The sequence below is a fragment of the Vicugna pacos genome, chromosome 23 (genome assembly GCF_048564905.1).
Source record: "Vicugna pacos chromosome 23, VicPac4, whole genome shotgun sequence".
In the NCBI taxonomy this organism is placed as follows: Eukaryota; Metazoa; Chordata; class Mammalia; order Artiodactyla; family Camelidae; genus Vicugna; species Vicugna pacos.
In genome coordinates this window covers 38,670,775-38,697,620 of record NC_133009.1, presented here as the reverse complement: position 1 = coordinate 38,697,620, position 26,846 = coordinate 38,670,775, and the positions used below count along the sequence as shown (strand labels likewise).

Sequence of the window (26,846 nt, the reverse complement as noted above, 5' to 3'; positions counted from 1 at the left end):
GATATTGTTTCTCATGTTAATACAGTAAATCCTTGTTGCTTACCTATTTTATTTATGTAGTTCCTATCTGTTAATCCTGTACTTCCCCGCCTTTCCCCTTGGTAACCATAAGTTTGTTTTCTGTGTCTGTGAGTCTTTCTGTTTTGTATATAAACTCATTTGTCTTATTTTTTAGTTTCTACATAGCTTAGTGGTATCATATAATATTTGTCTTTCTCTGTCTGATTTACTTCACTTAGTACGATAATCTCTAGGTCCATCCATGTTGCTGCAGATGGCATTATTTCATACTTTTTACGGCTGAGTAGTATTCCACTGTATATATGTATAAATATACACACCACATCTTTATCCAGTCATATGTCAGTGGACACTTAGATTGCTTCCATGTCTTGGCTGTGTTGTATGTGATGCTACTGTGAACATTGGGGTGCGTGTATCTTTTTGAATTAGAGTTTTTGTCTTTTCCAGGTATATGCCTAGGAGTGGGATTCCTGAATCATGGTAGCTCTATTTTTAGTTTTTTTAAGGAACCTCCGTTCTATTTTCCATAGTGGCTGCACCAATTTACACTCCCACCAACAGTGTAGGAGGGTTCCCTTTTCTCCACACCCTCAATCTTATTCTTTTTGCTTACACTTTCTATTCTGGTAGGCTGCCTTTTTTCTGATAAGTTTAGCAAAAACCATTTTTGTTAACTTAGTTCTTGCTGCTAAGGTAGGACAATTTTATAGATAAGCTGTGCTGAGAGAAGTTAAGTGACTTGTCTAAGGTGCACAGGTTTTAAAGGACAGATTGGGGAATTCCAAACTTTTGCTTCTAAGTTCAGTCAGTGTTCCTTCTAATACATGGTGGCCTGTGGCTTCTTTCAGAGATCCTAGAAATTAGCTGCGCCTTTTTGGGAAGGAGAGTATGATCTTGCTTTCTTTTGGGAAATCAAAAATTGAAAGCTGCATATATATGATACCAAACTTTTTACAGTACCATTTCATTTTGTCTATTATAGTTGTATATAAAATTTCCAAAATTTTAAATAAAATGTGCCCTCATTTTTTTAGTTTATCAGTATGTATGGGCTTAGTCTTTTCATGTACTGTTGGTTGGCTCATTTGTGTGGAAACCCCTGGCTCTTCAATTTCAGTGACCACTCAGCTTCAATTAATTAGAAGAGTATGTAAGTAAGAAGCTCCTCATCATGCTTCTTTGAAAGCTCTGCTAGGTTTGAGAACTACCGGTTTGGTATTTCCTTGATGAGGTTAGGCAGCTGTTAATATAAGGAATCTTCTTACCTGTTGACTTTGAATTAATAGGAATTCTCAGTTCTACTGCAGGAAACTAGGGAATCCTTTTTTCTTGGGGGTGGGGAATGAGGGTTATTTATTTAATTTTTAATTTAACAGAGGTACTGGGGATTGAACCCATGACCTCGTGCATGCTAAGCGTGTGCTCTGCCACTAAGCTATACCCTCCCCCCTGGGGAATCCTTTTTGTTAGCTCTGGTGAATGAAGAAATGAGTTGGGTCCTTGAGATTGGTTATGGGTTCAGTTCAGTTCATTTATTGATATGTCATTAAGTACCAGGAATTGTGTTGAGGTTCTACAGTTAACAGCTTTAACTTAAAGGAACTTATAGTTTACTGATGAGAAAGATCTGCAACCAGATTACATAGTATGATGTGTGCAAGTAATGGAAATTGTATATAGAATGGTTGAAGATGTTAGGGTTGGGGGGACGTGGAGGTGGGTGGAGTATGGGGAGGGGGCTGCCTGGGTGTCGAGGAAGGCTTTGGGGTAGGGGGAAAATAGTATAGAATGACATGACAACCCCCAGAAACACCAGCATTTAAGGAATGAAGGGGATCTAGCTGGAGGCTGCAGGAAATGTGCTGGGAAGCCAAAGAAAGAAAAAAGCAGGTTTGTTGAGAGTCTATTTCAGACTTATGTGACTTCTTGGCGATGGTGTTCTTAGGTCTCAACTCTAGACACAGCTGTAAAAATCCTCTATTTAAAATCTGGAAAAGTAGATAATAGAAGAGTTTTATAGTGTGTGACCCACTGATACCAGGCAGCCATTCAAATCAGAACCAGTTTTCAGGCTGGAACTTCGTCATATTTTAGGTTAAAGTGGGTTATCTTTTAATTCATATTGATTATTAAATGTGGCAGTAAATGTTAAAGAAGTAAGACAGTGCTATCTCTACAACAACGCTGAGATAGAAGGTAGATTTATTTTAAGATATTTGGACTTAAGACCTATTTACCATCTGAAATTGAGCTTGCTTATGTATTAGTATATCCTTTTCTCTTTCAAACAGGAGATCTAGCCTTGAAGCATGGGTCAGGATTATAGTATATTTATTGAACAGACAAGCAGGTTGTGTCAGTATCAGATGATTAGATGATTAGGGATAAACAGAGCAGCTTGCTAGCAATTCCAGTTCAGGTTCAAGCTTCAGTCTTTTACTTCACATATGGCCACTAGAGATCATACATGTTCTAAAATTATTTCTACTTTTATTGTTAGATTCATAGTTAATATGTCTTAATTGCAGCAGGACTGAATAGCTGTTAAATATTTGTGTTTAGTAGAATATATGGCTTACTATTTACACTTTTTTTTTTTTAGTACAATTGCAGATGTGTCTTCAGATGGAACATCAAGCAAAACAAAAGATTTCTTAATCCTTTAGTATCTTCTCTGCGGCTCAGGGTGATTTTTAGTGACACTACTTACTGTCCCATTCCTGACCTTGATTTTGAACCTCCAGGAGGGTCCAGTTTGTGAAGTACTAAAGATAGAGCATGTGTTTACAGATCTGATGAGGCCTTAAACTTAGGGTGTGGGATGTTTAACTTTCTCTGCCCTTGGTGCCCAGGTAGGTTTGGGTGTTGCTGTGTGAAGGTTGAGGGGGCAGAGTCCAACCTCATTCTTAAAACCTCTTTCCCTGAAAATCATTTTTGGAACCTTTCTGAAGTGTGTAAGCTTCTCTTCACTTTTGCAGTCTCAGTTTTCTGCCAGGAATTGTCATTTTCTCACTAGGATCCTAGATATGAAAGAAAACAGTCAAAACTACTTCTTAAATAATTTCCTGGGAGAAAAACTGTGGCAGTATAGCTACTTGATCATAATATGGCTTAGTGCAGGCTTATTGAAGTGGTATTTGCACCACTTACAGTTGCTATAGAGGGAGAAATTTTTTCTGGACTATTCAGTGACCGTAAGATGTCTATGAATGACCTGAAATAAATAATGCTTTCCTGTTAACTTTTTATGATTGACCATCATATTGTCAGCCCATTTAAGTGGAAGATGATTTGTTCTAGGGGCTTAACTTTCTTAGGATTCCTCATTGGTGAATTTTAAGAGGATGTTTTCATTATAGACCTGATACAACTTCTGGGATATGCCAAAAATCTGCATGAATCACTCCAGGTAACTTTGTCTGATATCTATTCAGGACATTTTGGAAGAGTAAGGAGGCCTGCGTTTGATCCAGTTATTCCCTTACTCTTACTGTGTACAAACCAGGTGGTACTTAGCTTGTTCCTATGGCAGGGCCTAGAAGGGAACTGTTTCTTTGAGGTTTGTGGAGCAGTATCAATGCTAGGACCATTTTACATTTTCACATGGCTTTAACAATAATATATTTAAATCATTTAGAAGCCCTGTAAATACAGATTATGTCAAAGTTTTATTAAAAGTGGTGAAAAAGGAACTTACTGGGACTAATGCTTAAGTAAATACCTTGGCAGGTCTCTTTTTTCTGGTGTATTTTCATTTACCAGTAGATGGTTAATAGAAATAATGCTTTGCCTTCCTGAATATTTAATATTCAGAAATTAAAAGATTCTTTTAAACAAAAAGTTGTGTAAAACCAAAAATTGGCGTTTACCAGGCCCTATCTATAGGAATTACAATTTTAACAAAAGTTCTTATCCCTTGGTATTTATTATCTTAATACAGCTATTGGAAGTCCGTAAATGTTTGCAAATGACTGCATTGGTATTTTCAGGATCTTTTTGGTGGTAGGACTTTAACACAAGTCCAGAACTTACATAAATGAACTTGGCTTTTACCTAATGTCCCTCTTCTGTTCCAGGATCTCATCTGGGCACCACATTACATTTGATTGTCCTGTCTCTTCAGGCTCTTAGCTGTGGCAGTTTCTCAGATTTCTTGTTTTTGATGACCTTGACAGTTTTGAGGAGGGCTGACTGGGTGTATGGGCAATTGCTTTTTTTCTTTTCTTTTTTTTTAAAGGGGACATATATTCTTGCAGTCTTACCTGTTGGCTGTGGAAAGATTTAAACACTAAAGCTGTGAGAGTTTTTGTATCACCTTAACTAAGTAAACCTTGTGCTATAGTATGAACCTCACTTGATAACGATTGCCCATACCTAAATAAGGAGCATGATGTGTCTTTACTAAAATATTGTTCCCTTTGTTTCCAAATTCTGTTTGTTTGTTTATATTGAAGTATAGTCAGTTACAGTGTATCAGTTCTTGGCGTACAACGTAATGTCCTAGTCATGCATATACACGTATATTTGTTTTCATATTCTTTTTCATTAAAGGTTATTGTAAGATATTAAATACAGTTTCCTGTGCTATACAGAAGAAATTTTTTTTAAGTCTGTTTTTATATATAGTGGCTAACATTTGCAAATCTCAAACTCCCAAATTTGTCTCTTCCCACTCTATTTCCCCTGGTAACCATAAGATTGTTTACTATGTCTGCAAGTCTGTTCCTGTTTTGTAGATGAGTTCATAGTGTCCTTTTTTGTTGTTGTTGTTACTTTTGTTTTGTTTTTTAGATTCCACATGTGAGTGATAACATATGGTATTTTTCTTTCTCTTTCTGGCTTACTTCACATAGATTGACAGTCTCCAGGTCCATCCATGTTGCTGCAGATCGCATTATTTTATTCTTTTTTATGGCTGAGTAGTATTCCATTGTATAAATGTGAACTTCTTTATCCAGTCAACCGTCGGTGGACATTTAGACTGCCTCCATGTCTTGGTGTTACCAAATTCTTGTCACCAAGTTTTCTTCATTGGCAGATTTTTAGCAGTCAGAGCTGTTTTGATTTATACTTTTTAATCTTAAGCTTTATAGAGACATTTAGAATTAATTTTCCTAATTAGAATTTTTACTTGTTCACTAACCCTTGTTGAACATTGTAGTACTGTTCTGTGAAGATAGTTTTCATTTAAAATTCTTCCTTAATAATCATTTTTACATTTGGCTATAGAGCCAGGACACACCATCACCCCCTGCCCCCAAACATTCTTAAAATACAGTCTCAGGCTTTTGGTCATGTTGATTTCTTTTTCCTGTAACTGCCGTATGTAAAATATGACCCTTGAATGAAGCTGAACCAGGCTTCCTAGAAGGTATGGATGTTTTGTTTGTAATGAGTAACATTGGAATGTAAAGGAAAAAACCTAATGTCCAATAATAGGAAAAATTTAAAGTATCAATACAATGAAATACTAGATATTCACAGTATAGTAATAAGTAAAAGGCTATATAATTTTCTTTTGGTTTGAAATTATGAAGCATTTTAGAAAAATAATGAAGGATGTGTACCAAAATGTAGCAGGTTTTTCTCTGAGATTATGGCTAATTTTTTCTTTATATATTTTTCCTGAAATTTAAGTAATAAGTGTTACTTTTGTATTAGGAAAAAAAGTATTTTAAACCTATCCTATCCCCGTAACAGAATGTGCAGTCAGGAAATTTTGCACAGTGGACATACAAGAAATGGCTTGATTAGTATAAAATACTGATATTATTTAACCATATGTAGGCTTGCCCACTACAGTGTTGTTTTTTAATGTTACAGAAGTTGAATTCCATTGCCATTCCAGCAGCTCCTCTCAGCAGATCCATTGTTAACTGCCTCTACCCCTGAATTAATATACCTAAAACGATCTTATAATAAGAAGCTCTTTGAGGGGAGGATGTAGCTCAGTGGTAAAGTGTAGGCTTAGCATTCCCAGTACCTCCATTACAATGAGTAAACCTAATTACCACCCCCCCAAAATAAATAGATGAATGAATGAATAAATGAAAAAATTTTAAAAGCTCTTTAAGCATGGAAATCTGACAGTATATTCTCTGACTTTAAAAAGCAAGATGCATGTATCAGTGCTGGAAAAAGAATATAGCAAACAATCAATTAATGGGCCTTGAATAGTATATACTAATTTACGAATTCCATTTCATACAAATTTATAATGAAAATCAGAGAATCAAAACCATTGTGTTTAAAAAAAAGAAGGAAAAAACCATGTGTTAAACATAACCAGTCAAAAACAAAAACAAGATTGCATTAGACTTACTGGAAGCTATAAAGGTTTGCAACATGAAAATTTCCTAATCAATAACATTTTTTGACCATTTACTTTCTAAATGCCAGGCACCTGTCTAAAGGCTTTGCGGATATTACTTCATTTAAGCCTCATGGTTTCCTCTATTTACTTGTATCTAAGGTGCAGGGAAATTAACGTATATCAGAGCCACACAGTAGAGTTAGGATTTGAACCCAGACAATGTGACTCAGAGCCTCCCCTCTTTAACGTCTGTTTCACTGTACAGGAGAAGGCAGTGACATCACTGTGGTTTAAACCTGAGCAGTGAAGAAATGACAGATGAGGATGATATAGAGGAGCCCCCCCCACTTTTTTTTACTTCATATACATTGATTGCTATGACTTTCTTTATTGAGTTGAATGTATAAAATAGTGAATATACAGAAGGATTTAATGCAAAACATATATAACTATCTTTAAAAAGCCAGGATGCAAGTTATAATAAAAAGTTCTTTTCTGTTCTCAATATACTGTTATTTCCTTTTTAATATTGCTTTCTTTTTTAAAGGTTTTATTTGTTTATGGTTATTCTAAAGTATTTGCTATATTTAGGGGTGCCCTTTCACCTATGTAGAAACTACTGTGATGAAAAGTGCTAGTTGGCAGTTAGATATGAACTGGAGTCAGTCTGGAAGGGTAGGTTCCTTAAAGGTAGAGATCAGAGGCCAGATGCTCCTTGAAAGTTGAGGTTGCTTTGACTTCTTGCTAGAAAAAAATTGTATTTCAGTGATCAGAACTGAATGTAATGTAATACTTATTATTTTTGCTTTTTAATTTTTAAAAACCTTTGTATTTGTAATTTCTGTTCTCACCCTAGTCCTAAGGGTAGGTATTGTTTGTACTTTTCCGATGGAAAAGTTGGGATTCTTCAAGGGGTAAAGAACCAAAATGCAAACTCTGGTCTTCCGACTTTCAGTGCGTTGCTCTTCTTTTCTGTCCTAATTGCCTGTTGACATTCTGAGGAACAAATGTCTTATTCGTTATTATTGTGCTTGATTAAATAAAAGGAGAAGGGATTGAAAGAATGTGGGTTGGGGTACTGAGATAAGAACTTGAAGGCACAAAATTTTGGGTTTTTTGGGAGGGGTAATTAGGTGTTTTGTTTTGTTTTTTTGAATGGAAGTAACTGCGGATTGAACCCAGGACTTCATGTGTGCTAAGCACACGCTCTATACCACTGAGCTATACCCTCCCCCCTGCCAAGGCACAAATTTTTTTTAATGAATGCCAGTACCTTTTCTGGTTATAGACCCCTTTGAGACCCTGGTGAAAACTGTGAACCTTCCGAGAAAAATCCATATACATTCAATTCTATTTATAGTTTGAGCCTCAGATTTAAGGTATAAAAGTGTGGTTTGGTCTAAAAAAAGAAAACCTTCAAAATGTTTTTTTTTTTTTTTTACCAGTGACTCACTGAGGACTGGAGATCTTTAAACGTTGAACAAATGGGTGGCTAATTAAGCTGCTGGGTACCAGGCCTGCCCTGAGGGAAGTAAGGAGCAGGGGAGAAGCCGCAGCAGTATCTAACACACTTTGTGTTGGGAAGACCGAATTGAAGCCCTTTGTGTTACAGAGCGCTTTCCTGATAGACACCCATTAGTGTCATTGTGAGTGGCATTGGACCCCACGAGGGGTTCATAAATAGTAACTCTGTTCTACAGTTTAAAAATGGGGACTTACAATGGTTATGCGGTGCCTCGAATCACCTCTTGCATTTGTGCTGGTGCATTAAAGACGCCGTACTGACATAAAGTCATTAAATTGATGAGACAGTAGTCTTTTAGTGTTTCATATATGTGTTACTGAAATCTTTATTAAGGTTGACAAATTATATACTCAACAGAAGGCTTTTCTAACTTGCCTTAAAATGCTAAGATAAATTCTTTGGATTCTTAAAATTTGCACTACAGTTTTGTGTTAATTTTGATAACATATAAACTTTAAGAATCTGCATTGAGAACACTGAGTTTAACTCTGGTGGCATTGGATTAAAATCCCGTGAGTGCATTTATTCAGTGATGACTGGGTTTGGTAGAACATACGCAATTAGAAAAATGCTTTGGACCTTAATTAATGTTATTCTTTGTAAACTAACTGGAATGTGCTTTTGACACTGATTTTTTTAATTGGTTTTGTCTGCAGGGAGTCAGAGAACCAACTTACGTAGTAGCTAGCCCCTGTAGAGAGTATACTTTCTTATTTTACTGATTATTAGATCTCAAAGTGGTGTCATTCTCTAGAAGGATTAAAACAGGTATGCTAATACATTAAGTATGTGGGTTCTAATAGTGGATCATTTACAGGCAAATTTTCGTGGTGTTTTGAAAAATCTTTAGTACCCTGTGAAAGTTATTCTTGTACTGGCCAATTTTATCATTTTAGACATTTTTTCTCAGTTAAATGTGCTAAAAGTTATTGTTGCTAGGTTAGCGTTGGGACTAAGGAAAATGTTTACTTGATGTTTTTCAGGCCTCTGAGGATTTTGAAGCTTTGATTTCCTCCTTAGCTGCCTTCCCAAGGAATATATTTTTAATGCTCAGGAAAATAATTGTGCTTTTAAATAATATAGCTGTACTTTTATTTTGAAAGGGTTGAAATAAAACCATTTTAAAGTTTTTAAAGGAAATTAAAATGAATTTCAAGAGGGAGATTATATGGAACTCCTGCAGTCCATACCCAGGTGGTTTGGAAATGCTGTTTTTATGTTAGAAAAAAATGATTTTATGAGCCATTGTATTAGTAGAGGCTAAAAATTTTGGTTAGATTACACGATACTCCTTTTAGAGACTTAAGTGTCAAACTAGAAATCACAACCATGTTTCCAAATGGAGATTTTCATTGTTTGACTCCTTAATTTGAGAATTCGACTCTTGTTTGGAAATTTTCACTTCTTAGAGGCTCTTTCCTTCTCTGATGGCTTTTTCCATATGTAAAAGTCATGGCCCAATGAGGCCAGACTTTGCCAAGGACATCTTTGTTGTAATATGACAGTGAGCATTGCCAGTAATATGTAATTCTTTTATTGAAGTAGAGCTTTGTAGCTGACAATGAAAGTCTCAAACTGAATGACATTTATCCCATTTTCTCTCATTCTTTGTAACCAGAAGGGGAAACAAAGTTTGCAGTGATCTGTTTCAGGAAGGAATGATCTTCTGAAATAGTTTTAGTTTTAGACATATTATACCCAATCTGTGAACTTTCTTAGTGACAGATGTGTACTGTTTTCCTTTAGGATTCATTTTATTTGAAAAAATCTTCAGGCTAAAACAAGTGTAAATATACAACGCACATAGACAGACGCATACATACATACATACAAAGGCACAACTCACCTTAGTTTGTAAAACTTTAGTATACAGACTTCAGAGTCCACTTCTGTATCATTGTGTTTTGGGGCTAGAAGGCATATTTGATTCATTGGAGGATATTTTACATTACCTATAAATCTTAATCTATAAAAATTTCAGATTACTTGGACAGTATGTTAATCATTTACTTGTATATTCTGACATGTTATCTTTGATATATTTTTGGTCTAACCTTCAACCCAGATCACTTCATTTCAGAAAGCCTGCAGCATTTATAAAGTGTTAGCAAAACTCTGAGCAATAGTCTTCCTATTAGCCTGCTGTAGGATATTAAGCAGTATGATTTCCTTCTGCTGAGTTGGGTTCTGTATAATTAAACACATTGATTTCTTTATCTTTAGTTATCAAGGTAAACAAAATCACTTTAATCTTTCTGACCCAGGATGAAGTAGGTAGTGTTTTTTAAGTTTATTGGCAATATAGTAGATCTCTAACTGACATTTAAACATGAGCCATGGTCTTTGTTGAAGAGATGGTATAACAGCATTGAACACTTGAAGGCTTATCTGTAATTGACTTCTTAAAACAGTACTGCCATTTTTTCTTTTTCCTTTTTCTTTTTCTTCCTCTTTGGGGGATGGTAGTAAATAGCTTTGTACTGATTTATAATGTCATTTTTTCCATTTTCAAAAAAATTGTGGTAAAATTTAATCAACTCTTTAACATATTTAATCAGGCATTGCTAGAGGGTGGGCATTTTCACTCAAGACTGTCACAAAACCAAAATCTTTTTGTTAACCTACATATTTTGTTAAATACTGTTAACACAAATTTACATATTTTAGTTTCTTACTCATCCAGTATTGGCTGTGTTTCCATATTTAGAGCATCTAGATATTCCTTATTCCAGCTGCTGAGTATGTGGTTACTGTTTACAGATGTACCAGCATTTGTATTAACTTGTTCTCTTAGTCTGAAATAATTTATTATTTAATAGGCATTATTTAGTATATTTAATATGTTTCAGATTGTATTTAAAATGGATAAGGAAGCAAAAGAAAAGTTACCTATAATCCTCCCAAAGACAAACCACTGTTAATCTTTTTTGCTGTCTTCTTCCAATGTTTTTTTTTCTTCCAGTGTTTTCTTTTTTTATCGCAGAGCCTGATTTTCTTTCCTCTATAACATATATGAGGAAAATTTTCAGTGTCAATAAATAGAGCTATGCAACAGCATACTTTTTTTTGTCGTTTTAAACATTGTGTTGAAATATTAAACTAATACATAACACAAAGTATACCATTGTAACCAATTTAAGGGTACAACTGAGTAACATTAAGGGTACATTAAGTAACATTTATAATGTTGTACAAACACCACTGTCTGTCTCCAGAACCTTTTCATTATTCCAAACTGAAACTCTACCTGTTAACACAGCATAATTTTTATACCTTTAACTACGTTTATTGTGGACATTTGTTGCCAGTTTCTCCTACTTACAACAGTTCATACACATGCTCCTTCTTGTCTGTTTCTTTATATTAGCAGTTCTTCCAAGATCCTATATCAGTAGATATGTTAAGGATGATTCTTAAAATTGATTTTGGATGTCACCCCCCCCCCCCGCCAAAGAACTTATCCTCAACTTTATGATAAAGTTTAATGTTACTAGGTTACGTATGTTAAAATATAGTTTGTAGATAATTTGATATTAATATAGCTATTTTGTAAAATGAGAGGTACTTATGGAATTGAGGATTCAAAGTCTCTTGCGTAAATTGGTTATTTTTCAGTGGAGGTTGAGGCTCAGTGACATTGCTGGTTGAAAGGATGCGAGGAGGGGTGTGTGCAGGATGTGCCATTTATTTGGAGAAAGTTAATCATACATGTTCTGCTGTTCTGGTGGGAAAAAGGTTAGAAACTACTACTACCTTATGTTCTATTCTGACTGGTTAGAGATAACATGTGCTTTACTTAACTAGGGTTTTCACTGTAAAACCATTTTTTAAGTGTCAGAATTATAAATTTTTCTAATAAAAGCCTTTGCTTCTCCACTAGGATTGGCAGCCACCATTTGCATGTGATGTTGACAAACTGCATTTTACCCCACGTATCCAGAGGCTGAATGAATTGGAGGTAATGTGTTAACTACTGTCTGGTTGCCTGTATTCCAGAGGTCCTTCTTTGAAGTGACTGTCACAGATCTAGTGGTTTTAGTGAAGCTGAAATGTGGCTGGTAACTGATCATCACAGTGAAACAAATGGCAGTAAGCCTTTGCGGCAAAACCAATTTCAATAAAAACACCGATTTTTGTCAATAATTGTCAGCCTATTAATTAATAAATGCATTTAAATCCTTCTAAACCTAGGTGACAACCAATTGAATTTAAGTTTTGAAAAGCAGATGCTTTCAGAACCATTTAGTGGAAAAAATTCCCCAGTTCTAGTATGCAAAATGCATGTTTTCAGTTGGATTTAGTAACACACTTTACTTTCCCAAGGAGGAGTGAGGAGTACAGGGGATTCCCTAGGGAAGAGGTAGTGTTTCTTTTTTAGTCCCTGGGTGACTTAAGTCCTAAACTGCATGCAGGGTGAGTAAGGCTTGGATGTTGGTGGTATGAAGGTACAGTGTTTACATGAGTGTTTTGCTCATCTCGTTTTTGTATTGAGCCATGTTTTGTTTTTCTGTGCTAAAGCAAACATTCTTAACTTAAATGGAACATATAGCCACTAGAATTCTGTGGAAGTTGGGACTAGTAGCATCCTAGTACATGTGTTTTCAAGTATTTCACTGTGTTTTCATGTTGAGCTCGAAAGATAGGGAGATGGGTATTAACTTTGATGTGGTTGGGAATATCTGAATATTTATCTCAATTTTGGTCTTGTGCAACATGAAACTCTTAAAACTATCTGACTTACATTTTACAAGGAAGGGAAAGAAAAAAGAAAATTAAAAAAATAACTTGTAGGTGACAGTAATCTGTTAAAGGAATAACATTTGAGAAAGTTTCTGGTTTTCTGTTATCTTTAGGTTATCAGGACTTATTAAAATTGATACAGAATTACTATTATAAACCTGTTTTTAGATTTGTGTTTGAGGAAATAAGAAAATTTGTACTTGGAGAGAACAGGCCTTTAAAATACCCAAATTGTAAAAAGACCAAAGGGACACTTACATATAATACTCTTTAAATGATGCACCTTTCAGACTGCCTGCTTATGGGGTCCAGGGAGGGGGGCTAACTGAGTGTTTTTAACTACTACTTGCCTGGTACATGGTAAGGGCTGAATTAAATTTCTCTTGGGTTAACGTATAATTATTTAACAAATCTGTATATTTTGGGGGCAGTTTCTCTGTTTGAATTCATAAATGGTATTGCAGTTAAATATTCTAAGAATGAAAATACTGCATTCATAGGTAATAGATGGGAGCTTTATAATAAGCTAGGTGAGATTAAAACTCAATTCTTTGTCATTTAGGCTCAAACTCGTGTAAAATTAAATTTCTTGGACCAGATTGCAAAGTACTGGGAATTACAGGGAAGTACCCTGAAAATTCCACACGTGGAGAGGAAGATCTTGGACTTGTTCCAGCTTAATAAGGTAAAAGCCCAATGACCCTCGTTCTCGCTTAATAATTTTCTGACAGCATGAATTTGATCTTTGCTTTAAAAAGAAACTTGGTGTTTGAAATACGTAAAATGAAATTCTTCTTTCAGTTTAGTGCGTAATTGGTGGCTGCTTATGAGGTCTGATAGCCTTGTCTTGTGAAATACTTTGCTGCCACCGTTTCTTTTGGTCATTTGAAAACTTGGTAACAGTCCTATTAGATACGCCTTTCTATTTTATTACAGATAAGACAACAGAGGCTTCCAGTGTCCAAACTGACCAAGCTGAAGAGACTGAGCTATAATTCTATACTTGAAAGTTCATTTAAAGCCTGTGTTCTTTTTACTAGACATGCTACCATTCTTCCTACTTGTTAGTTTGTGGCGATTTTTAAAGGTCATTTTGTTGAACCAAGTGTTCGGACCCTTTCTTTATTAGAGATTTCATTGTTAGTTTAGTTCGTTCTCATGGAAAATCTTTACTGAGGGGAACCTCCCTTTAGGGAACTGAGATGTAGCTTTTGGAGCGGTATGAAATGTTCATGGACTATGCTGTCAAAAGCAATGTTTTAAATTTATAGTTTAAAATTAATTGTGCATCTATATTTTCTTTTGATTTGGAAAGTGTATTTTTAAAAGGTGACCACAGCCAAGAACATTTTGTTCTTGGAGTCATACCTAGGCATAGGGTATTAGAAGTGACTTCCATGTAGGTGTTTCTAATTTCTTTTGCTGTTTTATTTAACAGTTAGTTGCAGAGGAAGGTGGATTTGCAGTTGTTTGCAAGGATAGAAAATGGACCAAAATTGCTACCAAGATGGGGTTTGCTCCGGGCAAAGCTGTGGGCTCACACATCAGAGGGCACTATGAGCGAATTCTCAACCCCTACAACTTATTCTTGTCTGGAGACAGTCTGAGGGTGAGTGTCGGGGCTGGCCTTAACCTGCTTTATTTTCCTGTTTATGAGTTCATGGTTTCTTGGGGGAGTGAAAAGGCCTTGATTATGTATGTGTGGAAAACATTGTTTAGAAGACTTTTGTTTTATGGATTTTTTCCTCCAACATTTCTGTTCTGTTTTGAGAGCACCCATACCAAGAAGCTTGTCTTTGGAATGAATAAGGTTGTAGAGGAAATACTCTTGTTGTCAGAAGCTAAAATCTGCTTCAGTACAGATGGCCCTTTCTCACAATGAGCAGTTAGTCATTATCTACTTGTTATTAGTTATTATCTACTTTTGAATTCACTTACTATTTAAAATATATTCCTGGTTGTCACATGAAAGTACAACAAGTGAAACAACTTGCCTGCCCGCTCTCTTGCCAGCTGAGATCTCCAACTTGATTTTCAGAGAGAATGTTGGTATTGGTAGAGAGGAGGGGCCTTGGTAATGCTGGATAGCTAAACGGATCCCTCTTGTAATAGTTCCTGTGTAACCATGTTTGTTTCCTTACAGAGATGGTATTTGCAAAATTATTGAGATAAAACTTTTGTTTTAATTACATGCAAAACAGTATTATAAAAACTTTCTGCTTATTCTAGGCCCTGGTAGAAAAAAGAATGTCATAATTGTTTACACCCTTTGAGTTACTCTGCACTAGAGCAATGACCCCTATAATTTTAAGAATTGTTGCTGTGCTGTAGAAAGGTAGGAAGATAGTAACATAGTTTTAGAGTGTAAACTGCTAAATACACCTCTGTCTTCATGTACAAATGTCATCTGTAGCACTTAAGTCCTATAGATTTTCATAGCATTGTATTTTTTTTTTCTTTCTCCCTTCTTGATTCCAGGTGGACTTTCTTTTCAGCCTAGAAGAATGTGACCAATCTAATATTGAGAAGGTTGTTAGGTTTTTTAAAAAAAGTATATTGTGTGAATATTTACTGAACCCATGGATGAAATTGTTTAGAACATTGTATGTGGAACCTCTACGCCTCTGTTTTGTAGTCAGATGTAGATACAGTCGCCCACAGTAGATTTTCTCCTTTTAACTTTCCTGTCTCAGATGAATGAGGGAAGGAGTCTGCCTGCTTTACGGGTTGCAGCATTTTAGAAACATCTCACCCATATACTTAGAGAGGCCTGTGATTTCATAGTTGAAAAGCACCTGAGCATTTTTATACGTCATAGTCTGAAAGGGTTAGGTATTTAAAGACACTCTTGACAAACATTGCGCCTACAACACAGACGCCTGGTGAGGGGTCTGCTGTGTGCAGGTGTGTTCTAGGTACTGACACATGTGCATCATTGGAAGTCTGAAAAAAAAATTATGATGAAAATAAAATCACTCCTAATCCTCTCACCTGTTTCTTCTTTCAAGGCTATTTTTGGGCACACATGCATACAAATTGGAACTGTATTCCTTATACACAATGTTACATCCTACTTTTCTCCTGCTTAACATGTCATTGTTTTTTTTTTGTTTCTTTATAATTTTTTTTTATTTACTTTACAGTATCATTTTAAAAATTAAAGTATAGTTGATGTACAATATTTTTTCTTTTTTTTTTTGGGTGGGGGGAGGTAATTAGGTTTATTTATTTATTTGTTTGTTTTTAGAGGGAGTACTGGGGATTGAACCTAGAACCTTGTGAATGCTAAGCATGTGCTCTACCACTTGAGCTGTACCCTCCCCTGTAATAGTATTTTTAATAGTACATAGTATTTCTTAAATGTTAGTAATAGATTTCGTTAGGTGGTTTCTTTGTGTTTTCTTTTGTCCTTTCCCCCATTCTCTGGATTCTTTCTGCAGAGGAAGGAGCCAGTCTTGTTGGTGAGACTGTGTGGTAGTAATGGTGCCACAGAGCTGAGGGTTCTAGAAGGTTATTATTCCGGTGTGTCTCATCCAAGTGTAGATGATAAAAGAGACTGTGTGGTTATGATTTGAAACTTGCTTTCAAAAATGCTTCTTGTGATGTTTGTAGGTCTTTTTATAAAGGAGTAGTATTTACTTGAAATTCATATTTGATTCAGTGGTATTAACTTTGTTGTAATGGCATTAAATATCCTTTTTCAGTGAGCTTATAATCAAACTAAAGAGAAATCAAAGAAAAAAGAGACTCTTGTATGATCAGAACCGCCAAATTACTGCTGTGGGCCCATTAACCTGTGCTTTGTGAGTTAGACTTTTTAGGAATATATTAAAGTGAAGGAAAGCCCTAATTAGGGAGAATAGTTAAATGACCTGTTTTCTCAATTCAAATGATACCTTTTTAATAACAGATGGTTGCTTGTTATGCTCAAACCTACAGGATTATGGAAAGCTGTTTTGGGAACATACAAGGGGGCCTTTCTAACAATTTGGGCCTTCAATTAATTGACATTTACAAGCAGGGATAATTGCAGCTGGCTCCTAGGGAGTGCCCAAGCCTGCTGTGGTCTGTTGTGACCTGGTGACATTGACAGTTAAATGAGTCAAAGCAGCACTGTTCACCTGCTGAGAAGAATTCAAGCCATTGCACCTGTGTGTGTGTGTGATTGGTAGCTATGGACTTTGTGTTTATTTAGATTTTAAAGATTGCAGGCCTTTTAAGTATTTCCATAAATAATTACAAAATACACTCCGAAAAAATCTGGTACAGTTCTCTTAAAGTCAAAAAGGAGGGAAATTCATCAGTACAATTGTGTTTTATTTCCAGTGTCTGCAGAAGCCAAATCTGACCACAGACACCAAGGACAAGGAGTACAAACCCCATGATATTCCCCAGAGGCAGTCTGTGCAGCCCTCGGAAATGTGTCCCCCAGCCCGGCGAGCAAAACGCATGAGAGCGGAGGTGAGAGCCTCGGGAGGTGGATCAGAGAGTTCTCGAGCCCCAGAGCTAATGTCTGTCTGACACTGGATTTCTCTCATGCACGTGCTCTTTACAGCATGAACTTCAGTAACCCCACAGAGGGGTGCGGTGTGTATTCTGGCTTTTACACTTGGGGGGATTGTACTGTCAGAGGGGCAAGGAATCAAACTCTGCCAGGTTTATGCTTCCTGGACAGCCAGCTGCTGATTTAATGGTCAGGCCTTCGGAAGACTAGATGTTCATTGGGATAGTATTTGGTCGGCCTCACGAAGCTGGGCAGTGTTCATTGGGGAGTATGGCTGGGAGGTGTGATGTTGGGAGATTTTTGCTGAAAAGAAATATATATTTTTTTTTAACAGAGAGGTTAGAAACAAGCTAGTGAAGCTGTTTTTCTTAGACTTCCTGAAGAGGAGTGTGGCATCTATGGCAAACATTTATGTTAAGACAGAAAATAATTAGGCAGCAAGGGGGCAGGGGATTTAATATACAGGAGATGTATGAGATAGGAGGAGTGAGAGACTAGTAAGAAAGACAACTTGCTTTAAGATCTTTCTGCACTAAGAGGTTTCTCCTGCTAAGGGAGGAGAGTATTTTCCCAGTTACTTTGTTCCCACACAGAGGTGTGATGGTTTGGGGTTCCTGCCTGGCTTAATAGCAGTCAGTCGGTGATTAATGTATTAGGAACCGTTTAGAGCTGGGAAGCCTTGTGTCATTAGTTTGGCATCTAAACAATCTTTGGTTATTTAGTAATTATTGGTGAGGATGAAAAAAATTGGCGGTTTTGGTTTCTGGGGAAATGGGTTAACAAGGGAATTGTTTTTCACTTAGGTAAGTTGGAGATGTGAAAAATTTAGTGACTCCATTTTTCTGAATTGAGACTGCCTCAGAATAGGAAAATAGGATTATTTGAAGCCTACAAGCAGGCTTAAAGTTTATTCGTCTAAAAATCAGTTCTTTTTTTTTAAATTGAAAGTGCCATCAGTTACAGTGTGTCAGTTTCTAGTGTACAGCACAATGATATCCCAGTCATGCATATACATATACATGTTCGTTTCGTAGTTTTAAAAATCAGTTCTTATTTGAGCACACCTTGAACTCTAAATTTAAAGTGTAAGACATGTGTAGTGCTGTGGATACCTCGGTCTGTCTTGATGGCACATCATGGTGACAGTGTTGGCCTGGAAGAAGCTGTGCCAGCAGTGGGCGTCCTGAATGTGCGAGGATGAGCTTGGGCAGAGGGATGAGTGCTGTTCCATAGCTTCACCTCCAGGTTGCAGAGCAGACAGGGCTTTGCTTTGCCAGTCAGTGTCAGCACTTCAGTGGAGAGCGGGGCGTGAGACTGGTCGTGCACCCTCAGTGGGAAGGGAGCCGTATCCCAGCAATGTCAGAAGAGTAGTTTGCAGTAACAGTTTGCTAAGATAATTAAGCAGAGTTTCCTTTGAATACTGTCAAACTTCAGAAGAAGCCAGCAAACTCTTACGGGCTGATTAAATTATAATATTTCTATAACTGTTTAGGATTTGTTTCAGTGATGCCTGAATAAAGTGTAAGGGGTGAGTCGATGAGAAACTGAGAAGCTGCTGCTGGGAGGAAGTAAGGGCTGTTCCTAATCCAGGTGGTGACACTTCCCCTGAGTCATTCCTTGTCCTTTGTCGGTTCCCTATTTTTTGACCTGTTGAAGTGGAAAATACTCGTAACTGCTAAGATTCCTCGTCCCTTCCTTAAGTAGTAATATTAAGGGTGGGATCCCTCCTCTAAGGGGAAAGGGAAGTATGTTTTCAATGTCCTATTGATTAGAGATATTTTGTAAGAATATAGTCACCCTGAGGTTCCAGTTGGATTTTAGAAGATTTCTTTCTTTTTAAAGGAAATAATCATGTATATGACAATTTTTTTTAAGGCCATGAATATTAAAATAGAACCAGAAGAGACAACAGAAGCCAGAACTCATAACCTGAGACGTCGAATGGGATGTCCGCCTCCAAAGTGTGAAAATGGTAAGAAAGTTCATCTACGAATAGGAAGGCAGTAAAGAGTAAATAAATAAAAACAGTCATGTATCTGTTAATTAAGAAAACATTGGAGCAACTCTTACATACTAGTTACTGGATTGGGCCTTGAGAAATAAAATCTTAATATATCAATATCCTGTTCTCATAAGTAAGTGACTGGTAGGAGAAAGAAACAGATGAATATATGCATGTTAGAAATATGATTGAATTTCTCAGTTACTATTTAGAAATTCTGTTCCGTAGCATTAATTGTGAAGAAGTGATTTGTGAGGTGCCTTTGTACAATCTGATAGGTTTGTTTCAGGCTTGGCGGGCAGACATGCTTTCCACATCTGAGTTTTAGTTGACAAGATACTTGTCTGGATACTGCTTGATGTCAGTCACTGAGAGGTAGGTTTGGCACTCTCTTGAGAGAAATTCTGTATAAGCAGGCACATAGTAATGAACAAGTTACTAAAATTGGCTTTTCTTAGTGATTGGTGAGTTAGTGGAAAGGCAGTACAATATAGTAGAAAGTAGATGGATTTTTAAAAATGCAGATCTGAACCCTGGCTCAACCACTAACTAGTTGTGTGACCTTAGAGGTATTTCTTGACTTCTTTTAATGTCAATTTTCTTGTCTTTGCAGCAGAGTTGTTGCAAAGGATTAAAAAATAATTGATGGAAAGCATTTAGCACAGTACCTACCTACCACAGGATAGCTTATCAGTTGATAGCTAGTGTTGTAGCCCAGATTCTCAGCCTTTGGAACCAGGAAGTTAGAGGGGTTGGTAATCTTAGATCATGGAGGCGCACGGCCCATACTGTGGAGGAGGCGCTGTTGGAGAACTGTCAGTCTCATGGTCAGGGCCAGGAAGGATTTGTTCTCATCAGTATAGGTTGTATTCTTTTTTTTTTTCCCCCCAAAGATTTATTCACTTTGTTTTTTAAATTTTTATTTATGTTTTGAAGAAGGGAGGTAATTAGGCTTATTTATTTATTTACTTACTTTTTTTTTAATGGAAGTACTGGGAATTGAACCCAGGACCTCATGCATGCTAAGCACGTACTCTGCTACCGAGCTATACCTTCAACCCTGTCCTTTTTTTTTTTTTTTTTAAGTTGAAGTGTAGTCAATTTACAATGTTGTATTGGTTTCTGGTGTACAGCGTAGTGATTCACTTATGTATGTTCATATTCTTTTTCGTTATAGGCCATTACAAGGTATCGAATATAGTTCCCTGTGCTATACAGTAGGACCTTATTGTTTAATAGTTAGGTCTTAAGACCATATCTTCAGCTCCTATTTTAAAAGCATACAGATCTGAGCAACATCTGCAGAGCTGCTCGCATCTTCAGATTTGAATGCTGTGATAGTTTGCACTTTTTCACAAAGTAATCAGCACTGACGTAGTAGTGCTGGGTGCTGCTGCTGCTGCAATGAGAAACAGCAGGAAACTGTGTCCAGTGTGTGTTGGGAGGGAGGTGGAGGGGGGTGGAGCCGAAGAAAGCATAATAGAGAAGACACTAATCTGGACTGCCTCTTACAGAGAAAGACATGAAAAGCAGCGTCAAGCAAGAACCCATTGAGAAGAAAGAGTATGTTATAGAAAGTGAGAAGGAAAAACCCAAGAGTCGAGCTAAGAAAACCACCAATGCTGTGAGCTGACTTCCTTAAACACTTTTACTGCCCAGTTGATACTTTGTGCCTTACTTAGGGCTGCTGATTGAGAGACCCTGGAAAGACCTTTCAGGGTGGTTTGTTTGTGTAGTACTGATACATACTGGGAAACATATGATGCGTCATGAAGATGGCAGTAACAATTGGGGGCGTTGACAGCCATTTTTCTGGAGGACATTCAGTTCAGCACCAAATACTGGTGCACACTTGATCCTGGATAGAATTGTTCATACAATACTAGCCCACTTACAAGTGAGCTGAAAGTAGATTGGAAATCAAGTTGATGTTTTCCAACTTTCCAGCCAGGAAGGAAAAGGAAAGGAGTTGGGGGATAGGAGGTGAGGATTTAGCAGAGTTGGAGGCCTGGGAGGGACTGTTAATGCAGATGGAAACTTAAAGTGGGGTTCTCTTTCTCAGTCCCCCTTCTGAGCACCTGGCAGTGGTTTGACAACAGTGCTTTTGAACTTGGAATTTAAATGTTCTCTTCCTAAATATCTCCGCCTGCCCCCCCCCCAAACACACAGACAAACAAAGCAGACAGAAAACTAGCAGGGCCCAGGTTTTTATTTGCTGCAAGAAAAAGGCTGAAAAAGTGGGATTCCCTAGTCAGTTGCATTCGTCCTTTCTGTCACTGGATAATGGGTTAGTCTGCTCAGGGTGACATGATGAGGTGCCACAGACTGAGTGGCTCAAACAGCAGAAATTAATTTTTCCACAATTCTGAAAGATACAAGTTTGAGATCAAAGTGTTGCAATGAGATGCAACAAATGAGATCAAGGTGTTACTTTTCCCTGAGGCCTCTGTCCTTGGCTTGTAGATGGTTGTCATCTCCTGGGGTCTCCATATGGTTTTCCTGTGTGTGTGTGTGTATGTCCTGGTCTCCTCTTGTAAGGACACCAGTCATAGTGGGCCCACCCATATGACTTCTTTTTACCTTAGCTTTCTCTTTTTTAAGACCCTGTCTCCAAATAGTCACATTCCATGGTACTGGAGGTTAGGACTTCAACATACGAATTTGAGGGAAATACAGTTCAACCCATGACAGATAATGACAGTATTTTTTATCACTGTATTTGGGGATCTTAACTATGACTCTTTATTTGGAATGTAAAGTGGTAGTTTTTATTTTAAATTAGTGGAGTACTGGAGATTGAATCCAAGACCTCTTGCATGCTAAGCATGTGCTGTACCACTGAGCTATTTCCCTCCCCCTAAAGTGGTAATTCAGTGTGGTTAGTTAAACAGTTTCCTTTCCTTTTTAACATAGCAAAGTTGAGTTTCTCCTTTATAAGTTCTGTTTTTCGGGTAGGCAGATAATTTATTGCCTAACATGATATTCTTCTAGAAGAGTATTTTCTATAAGCTACTAAAGTGGGATATTGAAGTAACAAACTTTAATTAAAACACACAGTTGAGAAATCCTCTCTACTCTTGAAGATTACTCTTTAGAGTTGGAAATACGTGAGATAGCTCTCTTAAGAAATCTCTTAGACAGTGAAGCATTTGTATTTAAAATGTCCCTAATAGAGGATAATGTATTTGCATTTGAAGCAGGTTGGAGACAGTAGATTATGTCTCAGATCCATTTCCTTTTTAGAATTTCACCAAATCAGACAGTAGCTGATGTCCTTTTGGTCTGTGCTGGTTTTCGTGCTCCAGGTGGACCTGTACGTCTGCCTCTTGTGTGGCAGTGGCAGCGATGAGGACCGGCTCCTCTTGTGTGATGGGTGCGATGACAGTTACCACACCTTCTGCCTGGTCCCGCCTCTCCACGATGTTCCCAAGGGAGACTGGAGGTGTCCTAAATGTCTGGCTCAGGTAAGAAGTAATAGCAGAGGTGCATTAGGAAATTTCCTTTAGAGTTTTTTTTCTCTGCCTTTGGGTTATATAGATTGAGCAGTTGATGATAATGAGGCTCTTGACAAAGACCGGACTGGGCCTGAATAGGAAGCGGTCTTGGAAGTGAGCTGCACGGCTCTGTGGCGAGTTAAGAGGCAAAAAGCATTTTTAATAACAACAATTTTTAAAATTTCATTTAAAAAAAATTGCATGCTCTTTGCAAAGAAATAACTGAACAATTTGTAGAGATACAATTTCACAATCCGTAGATAACTGCCCATAATATTTTGATGTATATTGGTGCAGACAAATGGAAACACACTGCATAAGTAATTTTAGTAATCTGCTTTTTTCATACATATGTATATGAAATGTAAATAAGTGTGTGTGTGTATAGATGTAAATATTTTTTTCTTTCTTTCTTTGTTTTTTGACAGGAGTGCAATAAGCCACAAGAGGCATTCGGCTTTGAGCAGGCAGCCAGGGACTATACCCTCCGTACATTTGGGGAAATGGCAGATGCGTTCAAATCTGATTACTTCAACATGCCAGTCCATGTATGTACACACATACAGCTTTGATTTAGGAGTTTAATAACTTTGAGGAAAAGGTGTATCTGAAGACATTTGAGTTGGTGCCTATCTCCGGTAGTCATTATCATGCACAATGAAACATTTAATTTGTTTCATAGTATTAAAATTCCACAATACTTTAAAATGAATTTCAGTTTTCCGTTTATTTCTCTAAAGAATGGCTTTCCGACACAAGTCATACAGCAACAGTAACAGAATACCAATAAAGGAAATCACCAGCAGTCCTTTCAGCTCAACAAACGTAATGAATATGTCACGAAATTTATTGAATGACTCCTACGTGCCAATTAGTGTGCTGTGCATTGGGGTCACATTTATGTATTGTTATGTTATCAGAAATTAGCCCTGTAAACTTCAGGATGAGTCCATTTAAAAATTTTTTTTCACTTAGAAGCATAAGCATGCTTTATTCAGTATTTAATAGTCCATCAATTGAGTACACCAAAATTAAATATTTCCTTCCATAGTTCTGGATACTTAAGCTGTGGTTTTTCTCACTACTAACGAAGTGCTACAGGAAATGTTGTCAGCATCTCTTTAATTGTATTATTTTCTTAGGATGACTACTGAGGTCAGATGAGAGTATTCATCCATTTTTTTTCCTCATTTGATAGCTGTATCATTTATGGGAGTCCAGCAGTGTATGAGTGAACCTGCTTTCCTCTAACATCGCTAACATTAACCATTAAGTTATTATTTAGCAGTCTTCTAAATTCAAGTTACATTCCATTTGAATTTTCAGTTCTTTTGACCCCTCATGTGTTAACATCTTATTTCCCTATATGTTCACTTAACCAGTCCTGGTGCCTCTTCTGTCTGTGGTTGGTTTTTTTATTTTGCTTAAAGGATGAGGACTTGGAGGGACAGGCCTCTGGCCTCACATCAGGTTAATACCAGGTCCCCAGCACTCAGCCTGGTATCTTTACTCTAGAGCTGCCCCTGCAGAGTCACCGTACCCCAGCTTTCCATCATGGGTGCCTGCCCCACATCACCCTCAGCCAGGTCTGGTGCAGAGAGTGAAAGGATGGATTCAGGTGATGTGTTCGAGTGCACCTCAGAGGTTAAAGCATCATTCAGGCACAGCTAGCTATTATTACTATGCAGCAGTCAACAAGTTGTGTATTAGATTTCTCCAAACAGAAAAGCATCTGCAGTTTTGTTTTGTTTTTTAATTATTATTTTTTTTTAATGGAGGTACTGGGGATTGAACCCAGGGCCTCGTGCATGCTAGGCATGTGCTCTGTACCACTTAAGCTATATCCTCCCCTGCTGCAGTTCTTAAATCTCAGCATTTCACTTTCTTTGAGTTTACAGTAGTGGCCAGGTTGTTGACAGTGGAACGTGAATTCTTCGTCAGTTCTTAATCTTTTGTAGAATTCCTTTTAGAAGGTAACGTTCATGTCTGAGCCACTGGGGGCCAATTGTGGGACACTGTGGACACAGCTTTCCTCAGGCTGCTATCCTGTGATTCCTGTCACTTAGCAGCTTGTGTCTGAGAAAATTCATTTTTTTCTCTTCCTCATTGTTTTGTTTCCAGATGGTTCCCACAGAACTGGTTGAGAAAGAATTTTGGCGACTGGTGAGCACCATTGAGGAGGATGTCACAGTGGAATATGGAGCTGATATCGCTTCAAAGGAGTTCGGCAGTGGCTTCCCCGTCCGAGATGGGAAAGTCAAGCTTTCACCTGAGGAAGAGGTAGGCACTTACACTTAGAGGGAGAGGCGCTTTTAAAGCTGATGGTTCAGCCTACTGTTGACCCAGAGGGCGTAATACTGCATTAATAGCAGCCTCACTACAAAAAAGTACATGCAGCTTGGGACTTGACTATTAAGCGAACTTCTGTTTGGTTGACTTGAACTAAATTTATGACCTTCAGCAAATCCTTAATTGCGAGATTTTTGATGATTTCAAGAAAAGTAGAAAGAACCCACAGAAGAATTCTAGTCCCAGCTATATGATATGGGAGAATTACTTAACGTCCCTTTGCCTTCAGATTCTGTAATTTTGGTTTCTCCTTCTGAAGAAAGTCTTAGAGATCGGGGCCATACGTATTTATCTTTGAACTTCAGTGTCTATGAGTCTGTTATTTTTGATACTAGCAAACTCCCAGGGAGGTTTCTATTCCTGTCGTGGTAAGAAGTGGGATATTTTGGGGTAAACTTTTTTGAAATCTAGCATACACACAGAGGAGTACATAGTCAGTACACAATCATATGTATGCAGCTTGATGAATTTCCACAAAATGAAAACAACCATGTAACCAGTCCTAGAACAAGAAATAGGATGAGGGTGTGACCAGGACCCCAGAAGGGCCCCCCTTTTGTCCTGTCTCCTTCATTCCTGTCTCAGGGCAGCCGCTGTCCCCCTCTCTCAGGATGACCAGCTGTCCTGACTTGCAACTCCATTGCCCTGTTAGCCTATTTTTTTTAGTTCTTTTTTTTTAATTGAAATACAATTGATTTACAATCTTGTATTAGTATCTGGTGTACAACATAGTGATTCACTTATACATACGTATCTGTATATTCTTTTTCGTATTATTTTCCATGAAGGCTTGTATCTGCTAATCCCAAACTCCTAATTTATTCCTCCCCCACTCCTAACCATGAATTTGTTTTCTGTGTCTCTGAGTCTGTTTCTGTTTTGTAAGTAGGTTCATTTGTAACATTTTTTAGATTCCATGTATAGGTGATATCATGTGATACTTGTCTTTCTCTGTCTGACTTAGCTTAGTATGACAATCTCTAGGTCCATCCATGTTGCTGTAAATGGCATTATTTCATTCTTCTTTATGGCTGAGTAGTACTCCATCTTATGTATATACCACAGCTTCTTTATCCAGTCATCTGTTGATGGATATTTAGGCTGCTTCCATGTCTTGGCTATGTTGTATATTGTGCTGCTGTGAACACTGGGGTGCTTGTGTCTTTCCAAATTGTTTTCTCCAGATACATGCCCAGGAGTGGGATTGCTGGATCACATGGCAACTCTTTTTTAGGTTTTTTTTAAGGAATCTCTATACTGTTTTCCATAGAGGCTGCACAAATTTATGTTCCCACCCACAATGTAGGAAGGTTCTCTTTTCTTCACACCTTCTCCAGCATTTATTGTTTATGGACTTTTTAATGATGGCCAGTCTGACTGGCGTGAGGTGATAACCTCATCATAGTTTTTGGTTTGCATTTCTCTGATATGTAGCGATATTGCACATTTTTTCATGTGCTTATTGGTCGTTCTTATGTCTTCATTGGAGAAATGGTTATTGAGATCTTCTTTCCATTTTTTGATTGGGTTTTTTGTTGTTGTTGTTGTTTTTGTTATTTAGCTGTATAAGCTGTTTGTATATTTTGGAAATTAAGCCCTTGTCATTCATATTGTTTACAACTGTTTTCTCCCAGTCCATAGGCTGTCTTGTTTTGTTTATCATTTCCTTTGCTGTGAAAAGCTTACAAGTTTGATTAGGTTCCATTTGTTTATTTTTGCTTTTATTTCTTTTGTCTTGAGAGACCTAAGAAACATTGCTGTGATTTATGTCAGAGAATGTTTTTCTTACAAGAGTTTTGTATTAAAGTCTTTAAACCATGTTGAGTCTGTGTGTGGTGTGAAGGAGTGTTTCAGCTTCACTGATTCACATGCAGCTGTACAGCTTTCCCAATACC

The 26,846-nt window shown here is 37.3% G+C and overlaps 1 protein-coding gene across 4 annotated transcripts in view; it reads left to right on the top strand.

Moving 5' to 3' along the window:
• The window catches only part of KDM5B (lysine demethylase 5B), a 65,762-nt gene that overhangs the window by 9,945 nt on the left and 28,971 nt on the right, over window positions 1-26,846 (top strand). For 3 of the 4 annotated variants that reach the window (XM_031674778.2, XM_072948872.1, XM_072948871.1), the window contains exons 2-10: window positions 11,743-11,820; window positions 13,165-13,287; window positions 14,041-14,211; window positions 16,929-17,063; window positions 18,982-19,078; window positions 20,623-20,732; window positions 22,414-22,572; window positions 23,031-23,150; window positions 24,724-24,882. In XM_031674778.2, coding sequence (XP_031530638.1) covers window positions 11,743-11,820; window positions 13,165-13,287; window positions 14,041-14,211; window positions 16,929-17,063; window positions 18,982-19,078; window positions 20,623-20,732; window positions 22,414-22,572; window positions 23,031-23,150; window positions 24,724-24,882 — 1,152 coding nt within the window. Of the gene's footprint in view, window positions 1-11,555; window positions 11,598-11,742; window positions 11,821-13,164; window positions 13,288-14,040; window positions 14,212-16,928; window positions 17,064-18,981; window positions 19,079-20,622; window positions 20,733-22,413; window positions 22,573-23,030; window positions 23,151-24,723; window positions 24,883-26,846 lie in introns of those variants that run through there. The other variant, XM_072948870.1, reaches the window with a different exon arrangement.